General features: G+C 44.1%; 1 protein-coding gene across 2 annotated transcripts in view; it reads right to left on the bottom strand.

The window, feature by feature from the left end:
* SHISA7 (shisa family member 7) overlaps nucleotides 1–17,441 on the bottom strand; it is a 318,580-nt gene that overhangs the window by 26,817 nt on the left and 274,322 nt on the right. For both annotated transcript variants that reach the window (XM_063436001.1, XM_063436002.1), the window contains exons 4-5: nucleotides 8,156–8,215; nucleotides 6,856–7,011 (exon numbers count right to left, since the gene is read on the bottom strand). In XM_063436001.1, coding sequence (XP_063292071.1) covers nucleotides 6,856–7,011; nucleotides 8,156–8,215 — 216 coding nt within the window. The remainder of the gene's footprint in view (nucleotides 1–6,855; nucleotides 7,012–8,155; nucleotides 8,216–17,441) is intronic.

Below are 17,441 nucleotides of genomic sequence, written 5' to 3'. Positions count from 1 at the left end.
CCTCCCTTCCAGACCCTCCAACCTCCCTCCCAGCATCCATTTTAGATTCATTCTGAAGCTGCATGCTTAGTGAGAGGAGGGAAAGTGTAGCTGCTGCTCATTAGATAGGGAAATTGATAGCTAGGCTAGGGTATTCAGTGTCCACTACAGTCCTGAAGGACTCATCTGATCTCTGCTGTAAGGACAGCACCCCAAAAAGCCCTTTTTAGGGCTAGAACATCAGTCTGCTTTTTTTTTTTCTGTGTAATGTAATTGCAGTTGCCTGCCTGCCAGCTTCTGTGTCAGGCTCACAGTGGATACTGTGCCCATTTGCCCAGTCAGTGCCACCACTCATATCTGGTGTCACAATAGCTTAAGCTTGACATTTAAAAAGAAAATTTTTTTTTTCACTGTAATAGATTGAATAGCAGTTACTTGTCTGCAAGCGTCTGGGTGTCAGGCCTCCTTCAGCGTGTGCTCTGCAGACCTCTGCCAGTGTACTTTGCCAGTTGCCACTCATATCTGGTGTCTCTATAGCGTGCTTTTACAAAGAAAACAAGTTTTTCAGTGTAACCTAATAGCAGTCAGTGTCCTTAAAGCGGGTGTCAGGCCTCCTTCAGCGTGTGCTCTGCAGACCTCTGCCCGTGTACTTTGCCACTCATATCTGGTGTCTCTATAGCGTACTTTTACAAAGAAAAAAGTTTTTCAATGTAACCTAATAGCAGTCAGTGTCCTTAAAGCGGGTGTCAGGCCTCCTTCAGCGTGTGCTCTGCAGACCTCTGCCTGTGTACTTTGCCAGTTGCCACTCATATCTGGTGGTCTCTATAGCGTGCTTTTTACAAAGAAAAAAAGTTTTTCAGTGTAAGCTGATAGCAGTCAGTGTCCTTAAAGCGGGTGTCAGGCCTCCTTCAGTGTGTGCTCTGCAGACCTCTGCCTGTGTACTTTGCCACTCATATCTGGTGTCTGTATAGCGCGCTTTTACAAAGAAAAAAAGTTTTTCAGTGTAAGCTAATAGCAGTCAGTGTCCTTAAAGCGGGTGTCAGGCCTCCTTCAGCGTGTGCTCTGCAGACCTCTGCCAGTGTACTTTGCCAGTTGCCACTCATATCTGGTGTCTATATAGCGTGCTTTTACAAAGAAAAAAAGTTTTTCAGTGTAAACTAATAGCAGTCAGTGTCCTTAAAGTGGGTGTCAGGCCTCCTTCAGCGTGTGCTCTGCAGACCTCTGCCAGTGTACTTTGCCAGTTGCCACTCATATCTGGTGTCTCTATAGCGTGCTTTTACAAAGAAAAAAAGTTTTTCAGTGTTAGCTAATAGCAGTCAGTGTCCTTAAAGCGGGTGTCAGGCCTCCTCAGCGTGTGCTCTGCAAACCTCTGCCCGTGTACTTTGCCACTCATATCTGGTGTCTCTATAGCGTGCTTTTACAAAGAAAAAAAGTTTTTCAGTGTAAGCTAATAGCAGTCAGTGTCCTTAAAGCGGGTGTCAGGCCTCCTTCAGTGTGTGCTCTGCAGACCTCTGCCAGTGTACTTTGCCAGTTGCCACTCATATCTGGTGTCTCTATAGCGTGCTTTTACAAAGAAAAAAACGTTTTTCAGTGTAAGCTAATAGCAGTCAGTGTCCTTAAAGCGGGTGTCAGGCCTCCTTCAGTGTGTGCTCTGCAGACCTCTGCCAGTGTACTTTGCCAGTTGCCACTCATATCTGGTGTCTCTATAGCGTGCTTTTACAAAGAAAAAAACGTTTTTCAGTGTAAGCTAATAGCAGTCAGTGTCCTTAAAGTGGGTGTCAGGCCTCCTTCAGCGTGTGATCTGCAGACCCCTGCCAGTGTACTTTGCCAGTTGCCACTCATATATGGTGTCTATATAGCGTGCTTTTACAAAGAAAAAAAGTATTTCAGTGTAAGCTAATAGCAGTCAGTGTCCTTAAAGCGGGTGTCAGGCCTCCTTCAGCGTGTGCTCTGCAGACCTCTGCCCGTGTACTTTGCCACTCATATCTGGTGTCTCTATAGCGTGCTTTTACAAAGAAAAAAAGTTTTTCAGTGTAAGCTGATAGAAGTCAGTGTCCTTAAAGCGGGTGTCAGGCCTCCTTCAGCGTGTGCTCTGCAGACCTCTGCCTGTGTACTTTGCCACTCATATCTGGTGTCTCTATAGCGTGCTTTTACAAAGAATTTTTTTTTTCAGTGTAAGCTAATAGCAGTCAGTGTCCTTAAAGCGGGTGTCAGGCCTCCTTCAGTGTGTGCTCTGCAGACCTCTGCCTGTGTACTTTGCCACTCATATCTGGTGTCTGTATAGGGCGCTTTTACAAAGAAAAAAAGTTTTTCAGTGTAAGCTAATAGCAGTCAGAGTCCTTAAAGCGGGTGTCAGGCGTCCTTCAGCGTGTGCTCTGCAGACCTCTGCCAGTGTACTTTGCCAGTTGCCACTCATATCTGGTGTCTCTATATTGTGCTTTTACAAAGAAAAAAAGTTTTTCAGTGTAAACTAATAGCAGTCAGTGTCCTTAAAGTGGGTGTCAGGCCTCCTTCAGCGTGTGCTCTGCAGACCTCTGCCAGTGTACTTTGCCAGTTGCCACTTATTTCTGTTGTCTCTATAGCGTGCTTTTACAAAGAAAAAAAGTTTTTCAGTGTAAGCTGATAGAAGTCAGTGTCCTTAAAGCGGGTGTCAGGCCTCCTTCAGCGTGTGCTCTGCAGACCTCTGCCAGTGTACTTTGCCACTTATATCTGGTGTCACAATAGCGTGCATTTAAAACCAAAAAACTTTTTTCACTGTTATAGATTGAATAGCAGTTAGTTGTCTCAAAGCGTCTATGTGTCAGGCCTGCTCATCTGCCCACAGTCAGGTGTCTGTCAAGGACATGTTTGAGAGTAAGAAGCCAATGTCAGAAAGTCACCCCCTTGCCCGGCATCTGACAGCTGGCTTGTCTGTACTATTAGCCCGCCAGCTTTTACCATACAAGCTGGTGGAGTCTGAGGCGTTCAAAAAATTTGTAGCTATTGGGACACCGCAGTGGAAGGTACCCGGCCGAAATTTATTTTCACAAAAGGCAATCCCCAACCTGTACTCGATTGTGCAAAAGGAAGTAATGGCATGTCTGGCACACAGTGTTGGGGCAAGGGTCCATCTGACCACTGATACCTGGTCTGCAAAGCATGGTCAGGGCAGGTATATCACCTACAATGCGCATTGGGTAAACCTGCTGACGGCTGCCAAGCATGGAATGCGTGGCTCTGCAGAGGAGTTGGTGACACCGCCACGACTTGCAGGCAGGCCTGCTGCCACCTCCTCTACTCCTCCTACTCCATCCTCTTCCATAACCTCCTCGGCTGAGTCCTCTTCTGCTGCTGCGTCTTGCTCCACATCAACGGCACCCCCCCCCCCAGCTCCCCAGGTACTATTCCACATCCCGGATATGACAGTGTCACGCCGTCTTGTGTCACACAGGCCAAGCACTCCTGTCCGCCCTGAACGCACAGGTGGAAAAGTGGCTGACTCCGCAGCAACTGGAGATCGGCAAAGTGGTTTGTGACAACGGAACAAATTTGTTGGCGGCATTGAAGTTGGGCAAGTTGACACATGTGCCGTGCATGGCACATGTGTGTAATCTGATCGTACAACGCTTTGTGCATAAGTACACAGGCTTACAGGACGTCCTTCTTGTCTCTGTACTTAACTGCCAACAGCTCCTCTTGTCGCAGAGCTGAAGTCACCCCCCTTCGTAGCCGGGTGCGTGCAAGTTGTCCTGGGAAACCTGTGCTGTTCTTTTTAATTGTGCCGCAAGCTACTGTATCAAAACAGTACAGTAGCTTGAACAAAGGGACACTTGTATAAAAATTGTCAGTATACAAGTGGTACCCTTTGTTCATCAGGGGGAATATCAGGTCCCAGACAATCTTGCCACTGGTTCCCATATGTTCTGGGCAACCTAGAGGGTCAAGGTGGCTATCCTTTCCCTCATACACCCGGAAGGCCTGAGTATACCCAGTCTCGCTATCACAGAGCTTATACATCTTTACACCATACCTAGAGCGCTTGGAAGGAACATACTGCTTGAATCCCAGCCTTCCCTTATACTTCATCAGGGATTCATCCACGCATATATTCCTTCCAGGTGTATAAGCCTCTGCAAACCTGTCAGCAAAGTGGGTAATCAGGGGGCGGATTTTATACAGCCTGTCAAACTGTGGATGTTCCCTAGGGGGACACACGCTGTTGTCGCTGAAGTGCATGAAATGCAGAATCATTTCATACCTCTTCCTCGACATACATTGGGAGTAAATGGGGAGCAGATGGGGCTACTGCTCCAGTAGGAGCGGATGGAGGGCTTCTTTATGATGCCCATCAGCATAGTCAATGCCCAGAATCTTTTAAATTCTGGCACAGTGTGTATCTTTGCCAAAAAAGATTTGTAGCTCGGAATTGATGGGCATATAAATTAGTTTGGGCGACAATCTTCCCCAATACAGGGATCCTTAGGACAGGTGTCAATCCATATCTGCCAAGTGACCCTATGTAGGGGTAACAGTCTCTATTCTGCTGTGTGTCAGTGTGTATCATGGTCTCTGAGGACAGGTGTCAATCCATATCTGCCAAGTGACCCTATGTAGGGGGAACAGTCTCTATTCTGCTCTGTGTCAGTGTGTATCATGGTCTCTGAGGACAGGTGTCAATCCATACCTACCAAGTGACCCTATGTAGGGGAAACAGTCTCTATTCTGCTCTTTGTAAGTGTGTATCAGGGATCCTTAGGATAGGTGTCAATCCATATCTGCCAAGTGACCCTATGTAGGAGGAACAGTCCCTATTCTGCTCTGTGTCAGTGTGTATCATGGTCTCTGAGGACAGGTGTCAATCCATATCTGCCAAGTGACCCTATGTAGGAGGAACAGTCCCTATTCTGCTCTGTGTCAGTGTGTATCAGGGATCCTTAGGACAGGTGTCAATCCATACCTGCCAAGTGACCCTATGTAGGGGGAACAGTCTCTATTCTGCTCTTTGTCAGTGTGTATCAGGGATCCTTAGCATAGGTGTCAATCCATATCTGCCAAGTGACCCTATGTAGGGGGAATAGTCCCTATTCTGCTCTGTGTCCGTGTGCATCAGGGGCTCTGAGGACAGGTGTCAATCCATATGTCAAGGTGTCAATATGTCCCCCTCCGGCATGCCACAGTCCAGGTGTTGGTCCCCTTGAAACAACTTTTCCATCACTATTGTGGCCAGAATGAGTCCCTGTGGGTTTTTAAATTCGCCTGCCCATTGAAGTCTATGGCGGTTCGCCCGTTCGCGAACATTTGCGGAAGTTCGCGTTCGCCGTTCGCGAACCGAAAATTTTATGTTCGCGACATCACTATTTATAAACATGTTAAATAGAAGGGGTCCCAGAACAGACCCCTGAGGGACACCACTTGCCACCTCTGTCTAGCTTGAAAATTTACCATCAATGACAACTCTTTGTACTCTGTTTGTAAGCCAATGTTCCACCCAAGAACAAGCATTTTCATCTAGACCGATTTCCTTGAGTTTGAACACTAATCTTCTGTGTGGAATTGTATCAAATGCCTTGGCAAAATCCAAATAGATCACATCCACTGCAACACCCTGATCTATACTTCTACTTACCGTATTTCTCGCTCCATAAGACGCACTTTTTTTCCCCTCAAAAGTGAGGGGAAATGTCTGTGCGTCTTATGGAGCGAATGCAAAGTTTACTTACCTGTCTTGTAGCGTGGGCCGGCTTTACAGCGCGCACCGCGGCACTGGAACTTCAATTTCGGGTCCCGGTTTCCGGCGGGACTGAAAGGAAGTGCGCACGTGTGCGCACTTCCTTTCAGTCCCGCTGGAAACCGGAACCCGAAATTGAAGTTCCAGTACCCCGGTGCGCGCTGTGAAGCCGGCCCACGCTACAAGACAGGTAAATAATTATGGTACAGGGGGAGGAAAAGACTAAGGAAGTGGAAGAAAAGACTATGGGAGGGGGTGGGAGAAGACAATGGGAGGGTGGGGGAGAAGACTATGGGACAGGGGAGAAAAAAAATATTCTGAACAAACTGCCCCATAGTAAGAAACACTATGGGACAGTTTGTTCAGAATATTTTTTTTTCTGGGTTTCTTCCTCTAAAAACTAGGTGCGTCTTATGGTGTGGTGAGTCTTATGGAGCGAAAAATACGGTACTTCTTCGTATCCTTTGCACAGTGGGTGATAGTCTCTGGCAACTATGTTTATGTATATTTATTTTATTGGTTAGATATTTGTGTCTCAAAGGCAGCTGGCATGCCTGTGAGACACAAATATCTTACCAATAAAATAAGTAGGTACTTGAAAATATGATAATATCTTCACCCAGAGCGAGATGCCCTATCTGTATGGTATCTTATGTTATTTTATCCTCTTTTAAATAAAGAAAACCTTTAAGCCGACAACAATCTATTGTATATATAAAATTCAGTTTTATTTGTAATAAACTGCTTGGGTTGTCATGATCACCCTAAAGGGTAAGTATAATGGCATGATTTGCAGGGCATACTATGCCCCCCAGTGTTGTTAAAGCCCACAATTTGCATTACAGCATTGAATGACCGCTGGTGTTAAGGGGTTAAGCTAAAGTTGTTTTGATTACTATAGTTCCCCTTTAATATTTTTTTTGGCTATTAGTATACAATATTTAAAAAGGACAAGTTTTGTCTTTACATCATTTTTTTTCATGTCATGAAATATAATACAAATAACACCTTTTAAAATTTAGTAATTACAATATTTATGATGTTTTTCTTAACAGAGATGTCTGTATTCACGTTATTATTTATATAAGTTCAACAGTAGACGAATTAATTGTTGTGCTGGTAACATGATTTAACTTTCATTATATATAATCACCACTGAATATGCTTACCAAGTCTTTTGAGAGAAGAATATCTGCTAATGTCAGATTTGATTGCAGATTCATAAGAGGGTGGCAGGTGGGAAAGATTATGGAATGAGCGAGAAAAGGACATAGTGTTGTATTTTGTGGATGCAGCTGGAAACTGAATATTGTTCATTCGGTAGTCTAAAAAGAACAAACAAGATAAGTAAATCAACAAGTTGGGAATTGTGTTAAAAAGCTATTTTAATTTGCATCCTTATACATATATAGAAAATTATCTGTCTGTCTGCCTATCTATCGCTTTACATAGAAGAGCACCTGTATAATCAATATATATATTTCAAAATTAGTCAGGAACCTAATTAAGAGAAAATTTATAAATGCTCCATCCTATCCCTCCCATACTCAGTATTTTTGTTCCTGTTCTATGATTATAGGAAAGACAACCTTGCTCAAGGGGAATGGACATTCTCGGCAAGAAAAAGAGAGTGATCAAGTTCTTCTCCAGAAGTTTTGATCTCAGGAATGGAAGCTCTGTCCTCTGCAGGAGGCCTCTTAACCTGGTATACACATTTCCACCCACTCTTTTCCTGTTTCCTCTTCTGAGACGGTTATGGCATGAATCAGTATCCATCATTCGGATAGTCCCATATTAGCCACGCAGACCATGGTTTACCCTTCTTATGAGCGTATGCAAAGAACCTCTATTGGGTCTCCCAAGAAATGTCATGAACTGAATTATTGGAAAGGTGGCATCCAATCGCAATACCACGCTTAAATTTATTTCAACCCATTTTTGTTCACAAATGTCTAATTTAAACATCTGAATTCAATAATAAAGAGGTGTCTCCCAATACTTTTGTCCATATAGTGTGTATTTCTCATCAGTTCTTCATGGAAAGCAGCTGGGTTCCTACGACCAAGCCTATCACATGATATTCAGTTTTTTCTCATCTATAACTTTATTGTAAGTATACATTAGCTTTTGAGGTACAATTTTGAGAGCTTTCAAAGAAGAGTCATTTAGCTAAGAATATTTACATTTAAAAAGCAATGCATAGGGTCAAGTCAAAATCAACAGTAGCTGTGTTTGATGAATCTGAAATAAATGTATGTTTAAGCAGATAAATAAAATAATTGTAAAATGTGATCTGAACAGTAGCAATAGTTTATATATTATATAGGGAAATTGCCATTTAATGCATTATACTTGAATAGTTGGGGCAATCCATGTAAAAAAAAATGTGTTTAGAATTAATAATATTGTCATACGCTTATAAAGATACATTATTATTCATACAAATTATGCTTTAGAGACAAGACTTACCTAATGTTGCTGAATGTTTCGGACTATTGACTGTGAGTATGAAGTTATGATGTATATTATCTGAAAGAAAAAATAAATTAAATATATATGTCGTCCTCTTAGCACTACGCTAATGCAGCGATAATGAGTAAGAATAACACTGTAATACATTTTTCTTCTGTAAATAATTGTTTCCCCTACAAATTACATGTGTTCTCTACATGACATATCAAATTGATATTTTTCTACCTAGAGTAATCCATCAGATTCTAGTCGTACTTCACACATCTTTGGAAGCTGCATTAAATGAACATATTTCGAAACATGTCCTCTTACAGCATTAGTCGCAAAGAAAAATTACAACGATGCATAATGTCTTCAATAAGCATATTTCTCATTGGATCAATAAACTCTTCCCACTCATTAAAATATATATATATATATATATATATATATATATATATATTTTTTTAATATACAGAATCCTATAAAACAGCGTATGTAAGAAGATAATTACGGAGTGTATTGTTAACACTGTAAATAACCTTTTCTTCTGCTGTAAGTAACATCATCTTATCATAGGCGTGCGCACGGGGTGTGCCGGGTGTGCCTGGGCACACCCTAATCCCCGCGGCACGCCTATGGATTGAGTCCTGCAGGAACAGAGTTCCTGCACTTTTTTGTGCAGGAAGGCCGTTCCTGCAGGCACTCAGCGCCCCCCTTCCTCCCCCCATGTCCCCCCTGTCATGGATGGGAGGGGGGGGGGCAAGAGGTTATGGACCCACCCCCCCGGTCGGCTCTCTCAATATCAGCCGTGGCGAGGGAGCTGTGAGCTTTCTGCTCCCTCTCGCCGCGCGCTGCTTGCTGATGCTGGGAGCCGGAATATGACGTCATATTCCGGCTCCCAGCTACAGCAGACAGCCCACGCGCCGAGAGGGAGCAGAGAGCTCACAGCTCCCTCGCCGTGGCTGATATTGAGAGAGCCGCCTGACCCACTGGACCCCAGGGACAAGTCCACGCCAGCACTCCAGGTAGGGAGGCTGGGTGGACATTTTTTTAATAAAAAAAATAATCATTTGTGTGTGTGTGAATGTGTGTGTGTGTGTGTCTGTGACTGTGTGTGTGTGACTGTGTTTGTGTGTGTGTGTGTGTGTGTCTGTTTGTGTTTGTGTGTGTGTGTGTGTGTCTGTGTGTGTGTATGTGAATGTGTGTGTGTGTGTGTGTATGTGAATGTGTGTGTGTGTGTGTGTGTGTGAATGTGTGTGTGAATGTGTGTGTGTGAATGTGTGTGTGTGTGTGTGTGTGTGTGAATGTGTGTGTGTGTGTGTGAATGTGAGTGTGTGTGTGTGTGTGTGTCTGTGAGTGTGTGTGTGTGTCTGTGAATGTGTGTCTGTGAATGTGTATGTATGTCTGTGAATGTGTATGTGTGTCAGTGTATGTGAATATGTGTGTCTGTGAATGTATGAGTGTGTCTGTGAATGTGTGTGTCTATGAATGTATGAGTGTGTCTGTGAATGTGTGTGTCTATGAATGTATGAATGTATGAGTGTGTGTGTGTCTGTGAGTGTATGTGTGTGTGTTTGAGTATGCGTGTCAGAGTGTGTGTGTGTATATATATATATATATATATATATATATATATATATATATATATATATATATATATATATACACACACACACACATATACATACACACACTGGAGTGTATATTATTTTTTTGGCGGGGTGGGAATCTTGGTTCCCACACTTTATTCCCCAGGACTTTATTCTCCCCTGTCGGCTCACGCAGAACCGGCGCTGAGTGTCGGCTCTGCTCTAAGCCTCCATGGGCCGGCGGGGAGATCAAAGATCTACCTCACCGGCCCACAGCAGCATGAAGGGAGGCAGGAGAGGACCCGGGGAGCTCTAGACAGCAGCTCCGCCAGGTTCCTCTGGCGAGATCTGAGCGTTGCCGCGGCAACGCTCAGACCTCACGAGAGTTAACTCTAGCCCCGCAGGCTCTCCACTGGACCACCAGGGATGGCACATGGCAGCAAGGATCCCCCCTTCCTACATAAGGTAAGAAGGGAGGGGGGATATTTACTAATCTGCCCCCACCTCCACAATCTGTCCAAACATACAGCACACACACACACACACATACAGCACCCACACACAAAAAGCACCTACAGACATACAGCACTCTCACACAAACAGCACACACACAGCACCCTCACACACACAGCACCCACACACATACAGTACACATACAGCACCCTCACACACACAGTACACTAACCGCACCCTCACAAACACACACAGCACCTTTACAAACACACAACACCCTCACACACAGCACACTAACAACACCCTCGCAAACACACACACACAAACAGCACCCTCAAAAATACACGACACCCACACACATCACACAAACAGCACCCTCACACACACAGCACCTTCACACAGCACACTAACAGGACCCTAACACACACACACACAAACACCCTCACACACAAAGAGCACCCTCACACACACACACACACACACACACACACAAACACCCTCACCCACATAGTACACTACCAGCACCCTCACACATACACACACACACAGCAGCACCCTTACACACACCACCCTCACATAGCACACTAACAGCACACACACACACACACACACAGCAGTGTATGTATATATGTGTGTGTGTGTGTGTGTATATATATATATATATATATATATACATATACATGCGGCGTGTGTTTGTGCTTTAGGGTGCACACCCTAATGCAATAGGCTGCGCACGCCTATGCATCTTATTCATGTTTCAAAGGATAACCGTTATAGATTTATAAAGAGACAAAATGACATTTTCCTCATGTGAATTAAAGGGACTCTATAGTCAACATATAAAAGCAAGAAAGACAGGTCCCCCAGCCTTCCTTCTTGCTTTTATATAAACTTGTCATAAAAAAAAATCAGAGTAAGTTTTAATAATAAAACTTACCTCCGTTCCAGCGTCGAGCTCCCTGCTAGGCCACGCCCCCTTTTTCGTCAAAATGACGAAATTGCGGGGCCCAATAGGACGCTTCTCCTTGAGAAGCATCATCACGATGTGGTGCACATGCGCGGTTTCGTGCTGCACCAATCACGTTCTTCATAGAGCGGCATTGAATGCCGCCCTATGAAGAAACTCAGCGCTCAACCGCGCATGTGCTTGGAATGCGTGTTCGCGAGCTGAGCTGTCTGACTGACAGCTCAGCTCGCTTGCTATACCCGCCCCCCTCCTCAGCCAAACTGTGTTTGCATAGAAACACTATATATAGAGAACTCTCTCTCTATATATAGTGTTTCTATGCAAACACAGTTTGGCTGAGGAGGGGGGCGGGTATAGCAAGCGAGTTGAGCTGTCAGTCAGACAATTCAGCTCGCGAACGCGCATTCCGCGCGGTTGAGTGCTGAGTTTCTTCATAGGGCGGCATTCAATATATAGTGTTTCTATGCAAACGCACTAGTAGTAAAAAATTAGACATACACACACACACTCTTTCTCCAACCATATCCATCCATCCCCATCATCCATATCCATCCATCCCCATCATCCATTCCCATAATCCATCCATTCCCATCATCCATATCCATCCCCATCATCCATCCATCCCCATCATCCATTCCCATAATCCATCCATTCCCATCATCCATATCCATCCCCATCATCCATCCATTCCCATCATCCATATCCATCCATCCCCATCATCCATATCCATTCCCATCATCATTCCCATCATCCATATCCATCCCCATCATCCATATCCATCCCCATCATTCCCATCATCCATATCCATCCCCATCATTCCCATCATCCATATCCATCCCCATCATCATTCCCATCATCCATATCCACCCCCATCATCCATCCATTCCCATCATCCATATCCATCCATTCCCATCATCCATATCCATCCATTCCCATCATCCATATCCATCCCCATCATCCACTCCCATCATCCATATCATCCATCCACTCCCATCATCCATCCACTCCATCATCCATATCATCCATCCACACCCATCATCCAAATCCATCTACTCCCATCATCCATAACATCCATCCACGTCCATCATCCATATCCATCCCCATCATCCATATCCATCCCCATCATCCAAATCCATCCCCATCATCCATTCCCATCATCCATCCATTCCCATCATCCATATCCATCCCCATCATCCACCCATTCCCATCATCCATATCCATCCATCCCCATCATCCATATCCATCCATCCCCATCATCCATATCCATCCCCATCATCCACTCCCATCATCCAAATCCATCCCAAATCCATTCAATCCCATCATCCATATCATCCATCCACTCCCATCATACACTCCCATCATCCAAATCCATCCAAATCCATCCACTCCCATCATCCATAACATCCATCCACTCCCATCATCCAAATCCATCCCCAAATTCATCCACTCCCATCATCCAAATCCATCCAATCCCATCATCCATCCACTCCCATCATCCAAATCCATCAACTCCCATCATCCATCCACTCCCATCATCCAAATCCATCCACTCCCATCATCCATCCTCACCCACTCACCCTCAGTCACCCACCCACACTCACTAAATAAATTTACTTACTGTTTGAATGCTCCCCTCCTTGGTCTTCAGCCTTTTCAAACCAGTCAGCTCAAGCCACTCCCACACAGTGCTGACACAGGATTCAAAGCTTGTGCACAGTCTGACGTATTCACCCATGCGTGAATACGTCAGATGTGAGGCCTTTTTAGGGCTTCTGAACTCAGAAGTCCCTCTGGTGGCCGTCTGATTGACTGCAACTGGAGGTGTTCCAAGCTTACCATGTAAACACTGTATTTTCTATGAAAATACAGTGCTTACAAGAAAAAGGCTGCAGGGAGCTGTAGCACTCACCTGAACAACCTAATTAAGCTGAAGTTGTTCAGGTGACTATAGTGTCCCTTTAATACACCCTGTTATGGAGTACATTACTGGCCTTTGCGACAGCTGACTAAAATGGTATACTGTTGCCTTGTCACAACCCTGATATGGATAGCTTTAGGGTTGCCACCTTTCTACGTAATTTTTTTATATTTTTTTTTATTATGGCTGTCTTACCAAGCAAAACACCTTTTTTTCATTAAGCGTACCGATTCCAAGGACCACCTTTGTCTTTAATGAGGTTCTGTTTTTAGATTTTCAACTATGAGTTTGGTAGTAGCCTGATCCAGATATTACAAAGGGAAATTGACCCTTCAGCTTTTTATTTAAAATTGTATACAGTGTAACATTTTTCATTCTTCCACTGGGTAAGTATATTAGTATATTAGTTCGGAACTTCGGCACTTCGGACCTTCGACACTTTGGAAATTTGGTAATTTCGGAACTTTGACAATTCGGCAATTCTCCAATTCATCTATTCGGACATTCGGAAGTATCTGAATGTCCGAATTGCCCAAAATTTGTCCGAATTCACATTCGGACCGAAACGAATTGCACATGTCTATTGATTTTACTCACTAATCTTGCTTGTAAATTTCACCCCCTGTTCTATTTTATTTATTCTCTGTTTTAAAAGTTGTGTCCTATTTGTGGATAAGGTCACTAGGGGTTGTTGCAATTTATAAAAGTACAGCGCCAATCCACCCATTACCCATTGTTTGTCTGGGATTTTTATCACTGAAAAGATACTTACGTCCATCAAGTTTAGCCTTCCTTACATCTCTCTCTGCTGTTGATCCAAAAGAAAGCAAAAAACCCAATTTGAATCTCAATTTTGCAACAAGATTGGAAATACATTTTCTCAAACCCAGAATAGCAGTCAGATCCATCCTTGCATCAAGAAGCTGTTAACCGATATTAAACTGAATAGTATATTTTTGCAATAATTAATCCATTTGTTGTTAAAACAAGTACAGACTTATAAAACTAGCGGATTCAGGTAGAAAATTCCACATCATTATTGTAAAGAACCCTTTCTTCTACCTTTGACTACAGTATTTGTATTCGCCATGGATATATTTGTATATTGTTAGCATAAACCCTCGGAGGTGCAGTTTTTCCTAAGATTTAAATCTGATAGAACTTTTTCATAACTAGAAACTTCCAAAACACTTACTTCAGTAGTGGGGAAAGTAATGAAAACGATGTTAAAGGATAGGATTGTTAAACATCTAAAATCACATGGATTTCACGATCAGAGACAACATGGGTTTACTTCAGGGAGACCATGGCAAACTAATCTTATTGATTTTTTTGATTGGGTAACTAAAATAATAGATCAAGGTGGTGCAGTGCATTGGTTATCTAGATTTCAGTAAGGCTTTTGACACTGTTCCAGATAGAAGGCTCATCAATAAACTGCAATCTTTATGTTTAGATTCCATTATTGTTGAAAGGGTTAGGCAGTGGCTGAGTGACAGGCAACAGAGGTTTGTAGTCAATGGAGTATATTCGAAACATGGGCTTGTCACCAGTGGGGTACGTCAGGGATCTGTACTTTGACCCATTCACTTTAACCCCTTAAGGACCAAACTTCTGGAATAAAATTGAATAATGACGTGTCACACACGTCATGTGTCCTTAAGGGGTTAATATTTTTATTAGTGATATTTCAGAATATCTTGAAGGTAAGGTATGTCTTTTTGCTGATGATACTAAAATGTGCAACAGTGTTAATGTTCCAGGGGGGATAAGCCAAGCGGCAAATGAGTTAGGTAAATTATAAAAATGGTCAGAGCTGTGGCAACTGATGTTTAATGTGAATAAGTGCAAGATAATGCATTGTGGGCTTAAAAACCCAAGGGTAGAGTATAGAATATTTTATACACTACTAACCTCAACATCTGAGGAAAGGGAAGGCAGACAATGTAATAGGTCAAACAACAATATACAGGTAGTGCTAAGAAAAACAATAGTATATAATAATAAGAGCAATAAAAGCAATAAGAGCAAGAAAAAACACAGGATATAAAAAGAGTCCACAATAAAATGTAAAAAGAAATAGAAAATACCAATCGGCACGGCACAGTTTAAAAGGTGGCAATAGATCTTCTAGTACTAATATGCAGGGGAGGGCTGGCAGCCTTAGGCCTGGGGGGCAAAACCAGTCAAGTGGCCCATTGCGCCACCAAATCAGTTCACCATCCATGCCCACCTTTTTCTGGTTTTATAACGGATATTGATGTTATGCTAATCAGTAGCTCTTTGCCATACCCGCTCCTTCACGGCTCTGACTTTCAATGTTGTCAGAGCACAGGCTGAGAATCTCTGAGCCTGTGCTCTGACTCACTAATTGAGTGCCGGAACCACAAGGGAGAGGATATGATCTTATTGCACCTACTGCTGGTGCTCACCAGTGGACCACCAGCGAATCGTTTAAATTAAATATGCTGGTGTACCCAACTTGTGAGCTGTGTTGGCCGCCGGGCGCCTCTGTTGTCATGGCACCCTGCGTGACCGCACAGCTTGCCCACCCTAACGGCTGGCCCTGCTGACACACACTGATGTTACTACTTAGACATCCCTCAATATTAATACAGAGATGAGAGTAAACACCAATAAACTGTGGAAACAGAGCTGATCCCCCCAAATTTATAAAGGTTTGCTTAGAGGATTTATTCAAGATTAAATCATGCCCCCTCCTCTCTCCCCCATGCGCTGCTCTGTAGGCTGGGAGGAAGTGAAGAGTAATCACAGTCTCCCAGCACAACGCCACCTGTGGCTGCATGGGGAACAGCTGTTTAATGTAATGCTTGCAGGACGGCCAGCTGCCGCAGAACCTCTTTGTTTCCGTCTCTGCAAAGGGCTCTAGGCACTGCTTGTTGTGAGTGTGAGCCACTGTAAATTAGGGGCAGAGGGCACTTGCACTGCGGTCAAGACGGGTCTGGGCAGGAGGAGAGTGCAGTGCAATCAGTGCACTCCCCTCCTGTGGGTCACCAGTAGACTGGTGCACCTGCCCAGGATCAGAGCCGGTGCAAGGATTTTTGCCGCCCTAGACAAAATATAAATGTGCCGCCCCCCCCCCCCCATGTGACATCACAATGCCCCACCCATATGATCTGCCATATGAACTAACGCCAGTGCTGCACACAGTGTGTGTTTACATTAAAAAGCCTGCAGGGACAAGCTATAGACACCAGAACCACTTCATTAAGCTATATTGTCCCTTTAATGTGAGGTAAATTATAGATTAGTGTCACTAATAATATACTAGATTGCCTACTTACAATTAGATGAGGATGATGATGGGCTGCAGTTTGGCTCCACTGGTCTGGTGTAGAACAGGACCTCTGGAGGCTGTTTGCAACTGTGGTCACAAAATTCAACGTTCTGGGAGAATTGGAAGCAGCTCCATTTTTGGGGGGCCTCTTACACAGCTCAAGGTCTGGGCCCCAGTGCCTGACGGTGAGTATGCCCATAAGGCCCACTCATAAGTCCACTTATATGTTCCACCCACCCATGAGCTCGCTCACAGGGAGTGGAGTGTGTAGGGGATGTGTTATGTGTTATCTCATATGTGTGCTTATGGTATGTAGTGTATAGGGATACCAGTTTGTGCAGGTGATGCAGTGTGTTTGTGTGTAGTGGAAGCAGTGTGTATTTGTATATAAGGGATGTATTATGTGTTTCTGGTTGTGTGTGAGGGATGCATTGTGTGAATCTGTGTTTGTATGCATAAGGGATGCAAGGTGTGTGTTTGTATGTGTGTGCATTGAGTGTAAGAGATGCATTGTGTTTCTGTGTGTATGTAAGAAAAACAGTGTGTTTTTGCATGTGTGTGTAAGGGTTTGCATTGTATGTTTCTGTGTATGTGTGCAAATGATGCATTGTCTTTGTGTGTAAGGGTTGCATTGTGTGTGTGTGTAATGGATGCATTGTGTGTTTCTCTGTGTGTAAGGGAAGCATGTTCTGTTTCTGTGTATGTATAAGGATGCATTGTGTGTTTCTGTGTATGTATAGGGGTGCATTGTGTGTTTCTGTGTATGTATAGGGATGCATTGTGTGTGTGTGTGTGTGTGTGTGTGCGCGTAGTGTTAAAGAGCTCCCTGTCTTGCCCCCTGTCCTATAGAGCTGTCCCTTCTGTCCCTTAGAGCTCTCCCCTGCCCCTTAGTGGTCTCTCCTCTCCCCCACCCTCCCCTAGCGGTCTCTTCTCACACTCACCCACCCTCCCTGTGCTCTTCTCATCCCCCCTCCACCCTCCCTGTGTTCTTCTCACTCCTCCCTCTGTGTGTTCTCACCCCCCTGTGTTCTTCTTACCCCCCCTCCTCCCTGTGTTCTTCTTACTCCCCCCCTTGT

The sequence above is a fragment of the Pelobates fuscus genome, chromosome 11 (assembly GCF_036172605.1).
Source record: "Pelobates fuscus isolate aPelFus1 chromosome 11, aPelFus1.pri, whole genome shotgun sequence".
In the NCBI taxonomy this organism is placed as follows: domain Eukaryota; kingdom Metazoa; phylum Chordata; class Amphibia; order Anura; family Pelobatidae; genus Pelobates; species Pelobates fuscus.
This window is presented reverse-complemented; position numbering and strand designations above follow the sequence as displayed.